The 16,189-nt window shown below is 42.5% G+C and overlaps 1 protein-coding gene across 6 annotated transcripts in view; it reads left to right on the forward strand.

Annotated features, from left to right (window-relative positions):
* Positions 1 to 394: 394 nt before the first annotated feature.
* Positions 395 to 16,189, forward strand: part of ZSCAN20 (zinc finger and SCAN domain containing 20) — a 29,433-nt gene continuing 13,638 nt past the window's right edge. For 3 of the 6 annotated variants that reach the window (XM_017884567.1, XM_017884572.1, XM_017884573.1), the window contains exons 1-2: positions 442 to 502; positions 6,906 to 7,432. In XM_017884567.1, the coding sequence (XP_017740056.1) occupies positions 7,016 to 7,432 (417 nt within the window). In that variant the 5' untranslated portion in view covers positions 442 to 502; positions 6,906 to 7,015. Of the gene's footprint in view, positions 503 to 550; positions 593 to 6,905; positions 7,433 to 16,189 lie in introns of those variants that run through there. The other 3 variants (XM_017884570.1, XM_017884568.1, XM_017884569.1) reach the window with 3 other exon arrangements.

Genomic DNA, 16,189 nt, shown 5'->3' on the forward strand with positions numbered 1-16,189 from the left:
CACACAGCTTAGCTGTAAGCTGGAAATTGAAGCTACAACTGTCCAGTTCTCTCCTGCCTATCGGGCTGGTCACCTCTAGTCACTCTCTCTTCTTATTTCTTATTCTGTCTGCTTTGATCTCTCGGGGTCTGAAGCTCTCACTTCGACTGCTCAATAGAACCCGGCCCCCTTCTGCTCGAGTGCCCTCCCATTGGGCAGTGCTGTTATTCGAGAGCCTATGGAAAAGGCCAGGATCGCAACAGATCCCGCCCCCATGTGTCGCGCCCATTCCGACTTGTTCCAGTGCCAGGGTCCGTGAGAAGATGACATATCTATTGGCTGAAGACGTCTGAAAGGCAGCAAACGGAGGGGGCCGCCCACCGGCGCTCGCGCGGTTCCTTCTGGGAATTGTGGTCTCAGACGCTCCATTCCCGGGGTGGCGCCGCTCGGACTCCGCGTCCCAGCATTCCCTGCACCAGCCCGGGAGCACTTCCGCCCTGTTGTGAAGTGGGTGTCTCGGTGGGTGAGTCCGGGTGGCGGGGCGGGGGCAGCTGAGACGCAGGCTCTGGGCTGGAGACTTAGGAGGTGGTGGTGACACAGGGGACTGGGGAAGGTGAGAGTGGAGAAAGAAGCTTATATGTGGGGGTGGAGGGTGAGGGACGGTCAGAGGATGTAGCGGCCGGAGATGGGAAGGGTCATACAGGGGTCGGGGATGAGGAGGCGATAGAGGGCCCTGGGAATGAGGGCCTTAGAAAGGTCTGAAGGTGAGGGGGTTGAGGGAGGTTTTGGAGGTGGGAGAGCCATAGAAAGGTCGAGACCACAGAGGAAAGGATAGAGGGTCTGGGGCCCTGGCAAGAAGTGAAGAGGGCCTGAGCTTGAAGCCTGACCTTAAAAATAGTGTTTCAATCTCAACCTTCCCGTCTAGAACAAGCATATCTAATTTGTTACCTCCCTAATGATTGTTACCTCTGAAACCCAGTGGATGGGACTGGCTATTGTGTTCTGCCCCAAACCTGCACTTCTTTCCTTATGCCTTATGGAAGTCAGTGGCACCATCATCCCATTTACCTACCCACCTACCTACCTACCTACCTACCTACCTACCTACCTACCTACCTGTCTACCTACTTACCCTCTGATTCCTCTTGCATTCTTCCACGTCCAAGGATCTTACGATCTTTCCATTTCTTTAATTTAGTTTCAGTCGGCCTCTTTCTTGTAGGGTTTTTGCAGAAGCCTTTTCAGTTTCCCAGCATGAACACACACATTGCACCTAGTGTTATCTGTTTAACCTACAAATCTGATTATGCCTTCTGCTTGAAAACTTTCATTGGCTCCCATAACCTGTAAAGTCCAAACACATTGTCCTTCATAAACTCCTTTTGCAGCCTAATCTTCATGCACCTCACACTCCAGGGCTGTCAAGATTTTCCTCATTTCCTGGGTAGGCCATTTGGTTTTCTGTCATGATAAATGCTGTTCTCTCAGCTTAGAATATTCTCTCCTTGTCCTTCACCTTCTTTGCCAAGAGAACTACTTTAACTTAAAAAAAAAAATATTAACTCTTACTTTGCTCAATTTCCTTAAGCAAATTAAGTCACCCCCAACCCTCAGCTTCCATAAATTCTCCTATTACCACATTTGATCATAATTATCTGTGACTTGTGTGTCTCTTCCACTAGACTGTGAACATCTCCAGGACAGGAACAGTGTCTCAGTCACCTCTGTTTCCCCATTGCCCAGTCTAGAGCAGTAAACACTTGATGTAAAGCAGTAAATACTTGATGTATGTGTGAATGAAGACCATGCAGGGTAAGCTTTGCTATGCCAGCCTTGAAGACTTCTATTTCCAGTGGATTTCCAGGGCAGGAGCTTTAGTCTTCCCCTGCCTGTCAGGGCTATCTGCTGGAAGCTGAAGCTGATTCATTGCCAATGGGAGTTTAAGCCAGGGGTGACAAATACATGGAATGTGTGCTGCCAGTGCCCCTTCCTGTGTTCCTGGCAGTCATGGCTAATTGGTTGGTTCACAGCACATATTCACACAGTACTCAGAGCCCTCAGCACACTACTCTAGGCAGCCACTTCCAGCTGATTGGAGTTTCTTCTTTAAATGAAACCTATTTGCTCTCCCTGACTTAAGCCCTTATGTGTGAGGTCAGGTCAGCCTGCTTTAAGCCATAGCTTGGACTGTCAGCCAGATGGGCCTGACAGCCTTTGAGAGTTCCCAGTTTTTTCTCTTTGGAGGTCGAAGACCAGTCTTGGCCTTTCCCATGGAACTGGGGAGCATCTTCTTTTCCCTTTTCACTGAGTGGGCTCCTCATGACACATTCATACTTACTACCCTAGGAGTCAAGATGCCCCTCAGCTTCCCTGTGTTTGTAAAGAGATCTTGATTTTGATGGCAGTCAGCACTTATCCCTCATGACCTGGGAGCCTCTGTACTCTTTCTAGGTCTTTGTGGATATTGAAAGAGAGCTTTGAGATCACTTAGCTGAAGCTAAGTGGCAAAGCGACAGCCTATGCTGAATGAAGTCCACCATCATGCTTTATTTAATCTCATAGTGTGTGAAGCAATTTTGAGTTGCTTGCCAACATTTAAAAATCTAGAGTGCTAGCTTCTTTTGGAAAAACTAGCAGGCCTAGGAATATTCTGGGCATATGTTCCCCTGGCACTCTATAGTTGGCTGTAGTGCCCACCCAGTTCACTTCAGTCATTGACTCATTTACATTGCTAGGTCCTTATACCCATTTAAACTTGTAGCCACTGACTCTAGTTTCCTTCCCTCTTGCTCTACCCTGTCATACTAATTAAGGAACCTAGGACAACTGGTGAGTAGGATCAGGCTGTAAGCTGCGGCCTAGCTAGGCAGCCACAGGGGCTACATGACTTGTCCAAAGTAACACAGCTGATTAGTGGCAGGAGTGGAATTAGAACCCCAGTCTGCTCACACCTGCCTTAATGTTCTTTTCACTCTCATCTTAGGAGTCTGGATGGCTGGCACACATAGAGGAGGCTATAGGACGTGGTTAAGAAAAATGATTGGAGAAAAGGGATCTGGGCTTAGACCCTAACTCTGCCACTTGCTAGTTGTGTAACCTTAAGTGACTCTTCATAAACAGTCAGTTTCCCTTTAGATAATTGAGGATATAGTGCAGTCATACCTTATCAGATAATTATATTCTAAGGGTGAAAATCACTTTAGCCAAAAATCACAGTTAGCTTGAAAATCCTTTGGCAAGGAGCCATTTCAGAAACTAACCCGCTGCCTTTCAATAAATAAACTAATCAGCACAGCCAGGCTTTCTTGTTTGAACATTAGATGAGAATTGGCTTGTGTTAGGGACTGTGTGATATGAAAGACACGTTACTCACCCTCAGTGGAAAGAGAGACACGAGGGAATCAAGACCAACCTGGTGAATAGCAAAGTCCTAGGTGCAATCTCCACATGCTTATTCTCGAACAGATAGTGAACGGAACTGGCTGCACTATTTAAATTATGCTGTTTCTCTCTTTCTTTCTTTTTTTTTTTCTTTTTCCCGATACAGGGTCTTGGTCTGTTGCCCGGGCTAGCGTGCAGTGGTGTGATCTCAGCTCACTGCAACCTCTGCCTCCTGGGTTTAAGCAATTCTCTTGCCTCAGCCTCCCAAGTAGCTGAGATTACAGGTGCGAGCCACCACACTCAGATATTTTTTTTTTGTATGTGTGTTTTTAGTAGGGATGGGGTTTCACCATGTTGATCAGGCTGGTCTTGAACTCCTGACCTTGTGATCCACCTGCCTCGGCCTCCCAAAGTGCTGGGATTACAGGTGTGAGCCACCGCGCCCAGCCCTCTTTCTTTCTTTCTGATCTTTGTAGTGGAAGTTACAGGTCAGTGAAATGCAGCTCAACACCTCATGAGACTCCAGTTGCTGCCTGGAGGATTCAGTGAGATTATGAATGTGGAACACAGCGCTGTGCCTGGAACCCTGTGGGCACTCAGTCAAGGGGTACTCTTAGAAATTGCTGGTCCTAATGAGGCTCAATATTCCTGGTCGTCTGGGAACCGAGGAATGCCCCGGTCCATTTTCCCTTGTTTACTTCTGTGTGAAATCAGCCGGCTGTTGGCCGACTCTGTTGGCCTCCCTCTCCCCACAATAGCCTGCTATCCATACTTCAGTCTAACTTCCTTAGACTGGAAAAGGTTATGGTGATATATGGTCCCTGGGGCTTTCCGATTTCTGTTTGAAACAAACCTTTGGGACTTTCAAGTCTTTCCAGGAGAAAATACCTATTATCTGAGACTCTGAGCTTTGGGCCTGGTATGACTGCTAATTGCCTATTTTGTTGTGGTGTCCTCTTTGTACAGGAATGCAATTGTCTTTGCTTGCTTATTGACTGTCTGTCTCACTAGACTGTAATTTTCCTGAAGGTAGGGACTGTCAGTCCCAGCTACTGTTAGATCTGTAGCTTCCAAACAGGGTATAGCAGGTACCCTATAAATGATTGATGAATTACTCCTTGTGTGAGAGAGTGACAGAAATGTGTTTGAACTCATGCATCAGTAAGGTTGTGGTTCAAAAAGAAATTTCATGAAAGGTGAATTCTTTAGTTTAATATAAATTATGGGTCATCCATATCCCATTAGGCTTTTGATATACTAGGTTTATTATTTTAATAAATGGTAATAAAACTTTTTAATGGCCCCGCTATTTATCAGATACTGGGTTGAGCACTGTGGATACAGCAATGAGTAACATACAATATTGGTTCTAGTAATATAGTCTAATGGGGCTGTCACATGTAGCAACTGGCAACTACAATAGCGTAGGATAATACCTATATTAGAGGTATGTACCAATTGCTTTGGGGATATAGGATTAGGGAGGCAATTCTTGGAGAGCAGGACATGAAAAGGGCATGTCAAGGAACTCCTATCAAAGGAGGTGACATTTGAGCTGGTAGTTGAAGGATGAGTAGGAAGTTGCCAGGTAGCCATGAGTGGTGCTTTAGGCCTCTTCCTAAGTATATGGAGGCCTTTAGGGCAGTACTTTAATTTTTATGACCCTTGCCTTGTTTCTCTTCAGTCCAGTCAGATTGCCCAAAATGAAAAATACCACCATCTCTCCATTCTCAATTCAGTTGTGTCATTCCTACTTGGAAGCAGCTAATGATCTTCTTTGAGTGGCCATTTTTTTTTACGTCACCCAGACTTGTTGGGACAACACAGTGAGCTCATTTTTTCAGATAACCCAGCATGGGTGCCATCAGAGAGGCTGTAATCTCCTTGGGGACAACATAGATACACACATCTTTCTCATACAGTGTGTCATACAGTGTAGAAAGTGGTAAGTGTCACAGAAACATGGAAATAAAAGAGAAAGGAATTCCTTTTGGCATGAGCAGGACGGTCATTTATTTTTTATCTAGTGTGCACAGAAAGGGATTAATGGTAATCCTTGCTTAATGATACACCGTCATCATTAGTCGATCATTCATGACTTTATTATTTATTGAGTACTCCCTATATGTGCTGAGCACTGTGCTAGGTCTCTTGGGAAGCTAATGATCTAGTGGGTAAGAAAATTACAGTAAAGGATGATCAGGGCTATGGTAGAGAAAATGTAAGATGCTATGGGAGCTTGTGGTCGAGGACTGAATCTTGTTTCAGGTTGCAGGGAAGGCCTCATGGAAAAAGTACAATTTAAGCTGAAACCTTACTAGCCGAAGGAAGGGAGGAGACCATTCCCAAAGGAGACCTTCCCAAAGAGGGAAAGGTTCAGAGGGCAGCTTGGTGTAAGATCTGAAAGCTGTGCTTCTGGAGCACCATGACTAGTGGACCATGGTAAAGAGATGAGTTGGAGACTTGGGTAAGGCTTGCGCTTTAAAACCTGAGGGAAATGGGAGATCACTGGAGGGTGTTTAGCAGGGAGGTGGTGTAGTCAGGCTTTGATCTAGTTTGGTTGTTGTGCCAAGAATAGAGCAGAGGTTGGGGTGAGGTGAGTGGAGGCAGGGATGTGTTAGGAGACTGATCAGGTGGAAGACATGATGATTCTCTGCACTGAAGTGGTAGCATTGGAGATGGAGATGCCAAGTGGACACAGCATGGTGATGAATTGTTTTGGGGGATCTTAGAGAATGATGATGACCAGGTTTCTGGTGTGGAGAACTTGATGGCAGTGCCTTCACTGAAGGGGGAGCTTCAGAAGGCAGACATGATTGCAGGAGAAAATAACAAATCCAGTTTTTGACTCATTGAGTTTAAGGTGCCTAAGGGACAGTCAAGTAGAAATGTCATGAAGGGCTTTGGATTTTGGGGTCTGGAGATCTGGAAACAGGTCCTTGCTGGAGTTTTAGGAGTCATGTATAGGGATGGTGAATAATGCCAAGTGGGTGGGATGACCAGGGGATAGCATAGAGTTGTTGGATTTTGCAAGGAGAACATCCCTAGAGTAATGCCAGCCAAGCTTTAAGATTCGGGAAGAAAGGCCTTATGGAGGGGGTGACATTTCAAACCCAATTTGAGGGAAGGTTGGACTTTGGACATGTGTAGGAGGGAGGAAGTCTATACTGGGCCAGATCATGGAGGTGTGGGATGCCAGGCTAAGGTGTTCAGTCATGACCTAGAGGATTGAATACTGTGCTGTCTTCCTCCAAAGTGGGAGGCTCAAATGAGATATTAATTGGCATTTTGTGAGCACTCACTGTGTGTCAGACACTGGTCTAAGCTTTTTATATATATCGCTTATCTAATCAACCCAGCAATCAAGTAAGGTAGGTGCTACTGGCTTTGGTGCCAGATTGTGGCCTCACTTCCTGCCTATGGGAAAGGGGCATCTCTTAGCACCTCTGCCCCCATGCAAAGGTGACGGAAGTTATGGGGTAAGGGGGATAATGAAGCTTCTGCATTCTTTTGCTTACACTCTATCCTTTGTCTTTCTGCCTTAGAGCCTTGGAGAGCAGTGCCTTTTCTAGGAGCCTCTTGAAGGACTCACTATAGATGAAGGAAGACATTGGATGTGGACAGCACAGCTGAAGTAAGGCGTCTAGGGTAGACAATGGCTGTAGCCCTGGAATCGCAAGCCCAGGCGTCTCTGCAGCCAGAGCCTGAAGAACTCCTGATTGTGAAACTGGAAGAGGACTCGTGGGGATCAGAATCCAAACTCTGGGAGAAGGACCGCGACTCTGTCTCTGGCCCAGAGGCCTCCCGCCAGCGCTTCAGGCAGTTCCAATACAGGGATGCAGCTGGACCCCATGAGGCCTTCAGCCAGCTCTGGGCTCTCTGCTGTCGTTGGCTGAGGCCAGAGATCCGTCTCAAAGAGCAGATCCTGGAGCTGCTGGTGCTGGAGCAGTTCCTGACTATCTTGCCTAGGGAGGTCCAGACCTGGGTGCAGGCACGCCACCCTGAGAGTGGTGAGGAGGCTGTGGCCCTGGTCGAGGATTGGCACCGAGAGACCAGGACTGCAGGACAGCCGGTGAGACAGTCTCTTCCAAGGAGTGGGTCAGGCAAGGCAGTGGGGTTGTGACTAGGTTAATAATTGCCAAATTCACAATAAATATAACAATAGTTATTGAGAACTGACACTTATTGACCACTACTGTCTATCAGGCAGTGTTCTAAGTGCTTTACATGTGTTAACCCACTTAGTCCTGTCAACAATTTAATGAGATAGGTACTGTTACCCTGATTTTACTAGTGAGAAAACGGAGACAGAGAAAAGATAGGTAAGTTGCCTGGGGTCTGAACAGCTGCTAGATGGTAGAGTCAGGATTTGAACTCAGGCATTCTAACTCTAAAGCTTGTATTCCTAACCACTACTCCAGACTGCCTCCCACTACCATATTCACAATATGATTAACTTGTGTTTTATACCTAACAAAACCTTTTTACATATGTGATCTCTCTGAGTGCTTATAGCAGTAATGTAGATAGACAGAAATAGTACTGTTGCCCCCATTTTATAGATTAAACTAAGAACCAAGAAGTTGGCCAGGAGTGGTGGCTCACACCTGTAATCCTAGCACTTTGGGAGGCTGAGGCAGATGGATTGCTTGAGCTCAGGAGTTCAAGACCAGCCTGGGCAACATGGCAAAACCCTGTCTCTACAAGCAGTACAAATGAAACAAAACAAAATGCCAAGTGGCCCACAAAGGTCATCAGTGAGTAGACCAGAGCCTAAAGCCAAATCCTTAGGTTCCAAGGTCATTGTTCGTTCTACCGCATATCAGATGCCTCCTCTACAAACCATGGGAATTAAAATACCTTTGAGCCATAAGGCTCAAATGAGATATTAATTGACATTTTGTGAGCACTCACTGTGTGTCAGATACTGGTCTAAGCTTTTTATATATGTCCCTCATCAACCCAGCAATCCAGTAAGGTAGGTGCTATTATCATTGCCATCTGTCAAATGGGTAAACACAGATGGAGAGGTCAGTAACTTACCTAACTTTATATAACTATGTGATAGAGCTGAGGTAAGGGAAATGAAAGTATGGATTTAACATTCGCAGTTTCAACAATTTGCAAGTGACCACTGAAGGCCCATGATGTAATGCATAGTTTTGCTCTGACAGAAATTTTGAATCCTGCTTCAAAGCTGGTATATGTAGAACAGATCCTTTGGCTGGATCCAGAACCTTCATCTAAACATGACTGTTTTTCTCCACTTGTTATAGTTAGTAATTCTTGTGATATTTTACTTACCCACATTTTGCTGGGGGAAATTACAGGTTGGGGAACATATGCCTTGCAAATGGCAGGGGTTTTCTGTACATTTAAACTGTAAAGTTCTATACAGTGTGAGATCGGGGGAGCAAAGTTTAAGAACTGTGACTTTGCTCTTTGGATTCCTTTACAAACTAATTGAAGATATAGGGAGAGTAATATATAAAGTTACAGAACTAAGTATGAGAGAGTGTGCCTTATTTTAATATACCACCCCACCCCCCTATATTATTTCTTTTAAAGAAACCAGCTATTTGTCTTAAGTGGCAGTGAAGAAACAAATGGAAGTTTTAGGGCTTCAGAGTTGGAAGATAAAGAACTTAAGACCCAGAGATGAAAATTGATTTAAATCAGGGTCTTTTTGATTCTTCATCTGTAAAATGAGAGGGTTGGACTAGACCAAAGGTTCACAAATTATGGCCCTGTGAGCTGACCAAAAGTTGAACTGCTTCTAAAATTGAGAAAAAAATAAGGTAATGGAATCTTCTCTATTATGTATTTTGTTTTACTGTGACTTTTTTTTTTTTTTTTAACTTTCCTACTTGCTCCTGAGTGCTCATAAATTTCAAAACAAATGGACAAGTAGCAGCGGAGCTTGTTTTTTCAGGTGCAAATGTAGCTTGTGATCTTACATTGCAAGATATATAACTTAGTTGCATTCTCTGCAAGTAAAATTTTTCAAGTCTTAATAATGGGATGAAATATAGTTATAATATTCGTGAACCACCACCTGAAAAAGGTTGGTGCCTACAAGACTAAATGTCCCCTAAGATAGTTTCCTAAAAGGGATCTTTCAGCTCTGCTATTTTGTGATTGCTACCTTGTTTCTTCTGTCATCACCATCTTGTTGAATCCCCCTCTCCGTCAGATGCCCCCTCCATCAGGTGCACAGGGATTTTTAAAAAACAGGCTTTATTTTTTAGAGCAGTTTTAGGCTCACAGCAAAATTGAGGAGAAGGTACAGAGAGTTCACATCCCTCCCCCACAAGCCTCCCTAACTATCAACATCCCTGCACCAGAGCAGTGCATTTATTACCATTGATGAACCTACATCGATACATCAGTATCATCACTCAAAGTAGCGGTTTATGTTAGGGCTCTTAATGTTACTCATTCTGTATGTTTTGACCCTATTATAAACCTGTATCTACCATTATAGTGACATAGTAACGTGTCTACCACTGTAGTGACATACAGAGTAGCTTCACTGCTGTAAAAACCCTCTGTGTTCTACCTGTTTATTCCTCCTTTCCCCCAACCCCTGGCAACACTGATCTTTTTACTGTCTCCATAGTTTTGCCTTTTAAAAAATGTTACATAGCTGGAATCATACAGTATATAGCCTTTTCAGATTGGCTTCTTTTGCTTAGTAGTATACATTTAAATTTCCTCCATGTCTTTTCATGGCTTGTTAGCTCATTTCTCTTTAATGCTTAATAATATTCCATTGTGTGAATGTTCCACAGTTTATTTATCTACTCACCTACTGAAGGACCTCTTGGTTCCATCTAAGTTTTGGCAGTTATGTATGAAGCTGCTGTAAATATTCACATGCAGGTTTTTGTGTAGACATAGTTTTCAGTTCATTTGGGTAAATACCAAGGGACATGATTGCTGGATCATATAGTAAGAGTATGTTTACCTTTGTAAGAAATTGCCAAACTGTAGTCCAAAGTGGCTATACCATTTTGCATTTTTACTAGCAATGAATGGGAGTTCTTGTTGCCCCATGTCCTTGCCAGCATTTGGTGTTTCAGATTTTGGCCATTCTAGTAGGTAGATAGTGGTATTTTATTGTTGTTTGAATTTGCAATTCACTAATAACCTACCATGTTATACATGTTTTCATATGTTTACTTGCCATCTGTATATTTTCTTTGGTGAGGTGACTGTTCAAGTCTTGCCCATTTTTAAATTGGGTTGTTTGTCTTCTTACTGTTTAGTTTTAAGAGTTCTTTGTATGTTTCGGGTAACAGTTGTTTATCAGATGTGTGTTTTGCAAATATATTCTCCCAGTCTGTGGCTTGTCTTCTCATTCTCTTGACAGTATCTTTCATAGAGCAGAATTTTTTAATTTTAATGGAGTCCAACTTATCAATTATTTCTTTCATGGATTGTGCCTTTGATTTTGTGTCTAAAGAGTCATTGCTATACCTAACATTATCTGAGTTTTCTCCTATATTTTAGGAATTTTGTAGTTTTTCATTTAACATTAAGGTCTGTGATCCATTTTGAGTTGATTTTTGTGAAGGATACAAGCTTTTTTTTCATGTGATATCCAGTTTTAGTATCATTTTTTGAAAACATTATCTTTGATTCACTGTATTACCTTTACTCCTTTATCAAAATTCAGTCAACTGTCTTTATGTGGAACGATTTCTGGGGTCTCTGTTCTGTTCCATTGATCACTTTATTCTTTTGCCAATACCACACTATCTTGATTACTATAGCTTTATGGTAAATCTTGAAGTCAGGTGTGTCAGCCTTTTGATTTTTTTCCTTCTCCTTCAATATTGAGTTGGTTATTCCAGGTCTTTGCTTATTCATATAAACTGCACATGGCCAGGTGCAGTGGCTCACACCTGTAATCGCAGGAATTTGAGAGGACGAAGCAGGTGGATTGCCTGAGCCCAGGAGTTTAAGAATAGCCTAGGTAACATGATGAAACCCCATTGCTATTGAAAAAAAAAAAAAAAAAAAAAGCAAATGAACAACAAAGACTTTACAGTTTGTTGATATCCACAAGATAAACTTCTGTGATTTTGGCTGGGTGTTGAATCTGTAGATCAAATTGGGAAAAGCTGACATCTTGACGACAGTGAGCCTTTCTATCTGTGAACATGGAATATTGTTCCATTTATTTAGTTCTTCTTTGACGCCTTTCTTTGCTAGTTTTCCCCATGTAAATCTTCTACATATTTTCTTAGATTTATGCCTAAATATTTCATTTTTTTTTTTTTGGAGGAGAATGTAAATGTTATTATGCCTTTAATTTCAAATTCTACTTGTTTCATTGTTGGTATAAAGGAAGGCGGTTGACTTTTGCTTATTTGCATATTTGTACCCTGCAACCTTGTTGTAACTGCTTATTAGTTCCCAGAGGGTTTTTTTTGTTGATTCTCTCAGATTTTCTCCGTAGACAATCATGTCATTTGTGAACAAATACAGTCTTTTTCATTCTTCCCAATCTACCTACCTTTTGTTTCCTTTCTTATCTTGTATTATTCTGGACTTCCAGTATGAAGGAATAGTGAGAGAGAACATCCTTGCGTTTTTCCTGGTCTTAGTGCAAAAGCGTTGTGTTTCTTACCATTAAGTAGGATGTTAGCTGTAGGTTTTCTGTAGACGTCCTTTATCAAGTTGAGGAAGTTTCCCCCTATTCCTAGTTTGCCAAGTTTTTATCATGTATACTGGATTTTGTCAAATGCTTTTTCTGCATCTGTTGATATAATATATGATCATGTGATTTTTCATTTTTTGTCTGTTGATGTGATGAGTTACGTTAATTGATTTTCAAATGTTGGACCAGGCTTGCATACCTGGGATAAATCCCACTTGGTTGTAGTGTGTAATTTCTTTTTTATACATTGTTAGATTTGATTTGCTAATATTTTGTTGAGGATTTTTGCATCTTTTTTTTTTTTTTTTTTTTTTTTTTTTTTTTTTTGAGATGGCGTCTCATTGGTTCTGTTGCCCAGGCTAGAGTGCAGTGGCATGATCTCAGCTCACTGCAACCTCTGCCTCCCGGGTTCAAGTGAGTCTCTTGCCTCAGCCACACAAGTAGCAGGGACTACAGGCACCTGCAACCACACCTGGCTGATTTTTGTGTTTTTAGTAGAGATGGGGTTTCACCATGTTGGCCAGGCTGGTCTCGAACTCCTGACTTTATGATCTGCCTGCCTTGGCCTCTCAAAGTGCTGGGATTACAGGCGTGAGCCACTACACCTGGCCGATATTTGCATCTTTGTTCATGAGGAATATTGGTTTGTAGCTTTCTTGTCTTGTAAGTAATTTCTTTGGTTTAGGTATTAGGGTAAATGCTGGCTTTATAGAATAAATAAGGAAATATTCCCTCTGCTTCTATCTTCTGGAGGTGATAGTAGAGAATTGTTATAATTTCTTTCTTAAATGTTTGGTAGAATTCACCAGTAGACCCATCTGAGCTTGGTGCTTTCTATTTTGAAGGTTATTAATTATTTAGTCAATTTCCGTAATAGATATGGGCCTATTCAGATTGTTTATTTTTGTGTGAGTTTTGGCAGATGGGGTGGGTAAAGGAATTGGTCTTTTTCATCCAGGTTATCAAGTGTGTGGCCATAGATACTCCTTTATTACCCTTTATGTAGTTTATAATATTCCTTTATTATACTTTCATTGTCCATGGGATCTGTAGTGATATCTCTGTTTTCATTTCTGATATTAATAATTTGTCTTCTGTCTTCTTTTCTTTTTTATTTTTGAGACAGGTTCTTGCTCTGTGACTCCAGCTGGAGTGCAGCGGTGGGACGTTGGCTCACTGTACCTTCCGCCTCCTGGGCTTAAGCAATCCTCCTGCCTCAGCCTCCCGCGTAGCTGGGACTACAGGACCACATCACCAGGCTCAGCTAATTTTTGTATATATTTTTTTGTTGTTGAGATGGGATTTCACCACGTTGCCCAAGCTGGTCTTGAACTCCTGGGTTCAAATGATCCACTGCCTTGGCTTTCCAGAGTGCTGGGATTACATGTGTGAGCCATCGTGCCTGGACTGTCTTTTTTCTTAGTCTGACTAGAGGCTTATTGATGTTATTAATCTTTTCAAAGAACTAGCTTTTGGTTTTGTTGATTTTCTGTATTGATTTCCTGTTTTAAATTTCATTATTTCTGCTTTAATTTTTGTTTCTTTTCTTCTGCTTACTTTGGATTTAATTTGCTCTTCTTTTTTCTAGGTCTTATGTTGGTGTACCTGTGTCCCTGGACTCTGACCTTTGCCAGTGCTTCCCAATTTTTTCCCATCTGAGGTGGCACAGGATGCCTAGAGGGGGCTGCATTGAGTATTTCTCATCTTCCATGTGGAAGAGTAGAGGGAGCTGGAATTGCATATTTCTCTTCCGACAGTTAGGTTAGGCTTTGGTAAAATAGTTTCTGCTGAGGACAGGGATTACTAAGAAGAGCAGCGTGCCCTGGCGTATTTCAAAATGGTTCCTTTTCCTGCCATCTGCCATAAGCAAGAAGAGATTTTTCTCTGATATTCACTGTGAGGATCTGGTTGAACTCCTAGAGATAAAACTTATGAAAATGTACCCCTGCTCAGTGATTAAGTGCCCTGGAGTTTTTACCTCTCAGAGTTGTCCGCCCCCCCACCGTCCTTCCAGCAGTTCGTCAATTACAGTTTAGGTTTTTCTCCCCTGGCACTGGTTCCCACAGACGCTTCTGCTCCACTAAGTTGTGATTCTCTGATTCCACCTGTTTGTCTCTCCAGTTTTGGGGAGAGTGGTTTGTGGCCTCACTTCTCTGACAGATCTAAGAAGAGTTGTTGATTTTTCAGTTTGTTCAGCTTTTTACTTGTTACTGTAGAGTCTAGAGTGGCAAATTCTAGACTCTACAGATTTCTTGGAAACTAGAAGTTTGACCTACTAATTTTTTGCCTCCTGGTTGTCACTTGAATCTGCTTCTTTCTGTGTCCAAAATTACTATCCATGGAATCAGAATCTTTACTTAGGGATGGTAATAGTTGGAGGAACTGGGGTTGAGAGTAAAGATTGTTGTTGAATTTAGTCACACAGCTCCTCTGTAGATTATAATGATAACAAAGTGAATTTTTTTTTTAACATGACCATATAAGAAGGTTGATAAGCAGATGTTTTCTCCCTGTGAAGTCACACAGGACACCGGTGGATCTTCTTATTTGGAATGGCCCTTGATGCTCATGGCCCATTCCTATATGTCTTTTCAATGGTAAAAATCCTTCTCTGTGAGTGGATTTGGATTTTCAGGCCAACCAAAGAGTTTTACAGCTAAGTTTGGCAAACTCAGTAAGTTAATGAAGATAGTTGTTATTATTTTGGTTCAAAAAAGTAAGACTCAGAGCAGTATATCTAGTCATAAGTTTTTGTGTACAAAAGAGGGAAGCTAAGAATACACATTTACATTTGCTTGTATGTAGAAAGAAACTCTAAAAGAATGAAGAACATGGGTTTCCTGTGATGAGAAGAGGGGAAAAGAACAGGATCGATGGGATGGAGATGGATGGGGGTGGGGCATTTTCACTGAATATACCCCTGTATGTATTTTCTGTTTTTAAACCATGTGAGTCTATTATCTATTGAAAAAAAATTGAAATACATTTTTTTTTTTTTTTTTTTTTTTGAGACGGAGTCTCGCTCTGTCACCCGGCTGGACTGCAGTGGCCGGATCTCAGTTCACTGCAAGCTCCGCCTCCCGGGTTTACGCTATTCTCCTGCCTCAGCCTCCNGTTAGGATTACAGGCATGAACCACGTGTGAGCCATCATGCCTGGTCTCAATGTACCTTTTAATAGGGACTTAAAAACTAGCCCTGTAGCTCCAACGAAAAAATAGTGTGACTGTTTTGTGTGTGTATTTTTGTTTGTTTGTTTGTTTGTTTTTGAGACGGAGTCTGGCTCTGTCGCCCAGGCTGGAGTGCAGTGGCCGGATCTCAGCTCACTGCAAGCTCCGCCTCCCGGGTTCACGCCATTCTCCTGCCTCAGCCTCCTGAGTAGCTGGGACTACATTAGCTGGGACTACAGGCGCCCGCCACCTCGCCCGGCTAGTTTTTTGTGCTTTTTAGTAGAGACGGGGTTTCACTGTGTTAGCCAGGATAGTCTCGAACTCCTGACCTCGTGATCCGCCCGTCTCGGCCTCCCAAAGTGCTGGGATTACAGGCTTGAGCCACCGTGCCTGGCCTGAAATACATTTTTAAAAGTTAGGTGTTTTTATAAAGTATTGAGATTGTTATATTGTTGAGGTTTTACAGCCAGGATAATACCTTGACCTCTCTACCTCTGAACTTGGAACCAGCTGAGAAATAGAGATAAGAAATTAGCTATATGATTGATGAAGTTGACTGGGTAATGTTATTTTAGATGATTATTCCCTTTTGTTTTAAATATCTTCTCTATATCTCTGAGTACCTTTTTTTTTTGCCTGAAATCCAACATTGAAATGAAAATTGCCACTTCCTTTTTCCTTTTGAGTTAGAGTGCCTTGTCTTTTGCGTGTCCTTCTAGTTTAAGAATAACAGCACATACTTTTATCTTATTTTAAAATTCCAGCTAATTTCTTTTTTTGAGACAAGATCTCACTCTGTTGTCCAGGCTGGAGTGCAGTGGCATGATCATAGCTTACTGTTACTTCGAACTTCTGGGCTCAAGTGATACTTCTGCCTCAGCCTTCTGAGTAGTTGGGGGTACAGGCATGTGCCACCATACCTGGTTAATTTTATTTATTTATTTATTTATTTATTTATTTATTTATTATAGAGGTGAGGGTCTTGCTGTGTTGCCC

The sequence above is a fragment of the Rhinopithecus bieti genome, unplaced genomic scaffold, assembly GCF_001698545.2.
Source record: "Rhinopithecus bieti isolate Rb0 unplaced genomic scaffold, ASM169854v2 scaffold_13029, whole genome shotgun sequence".
Classification (NCBI taxonomy): Eukaryota; Metazoa; Chordata; class Mammalia; order Primates; family Cercopithecidae; genus Rhinopithecus; species Rhinopithecus bieti.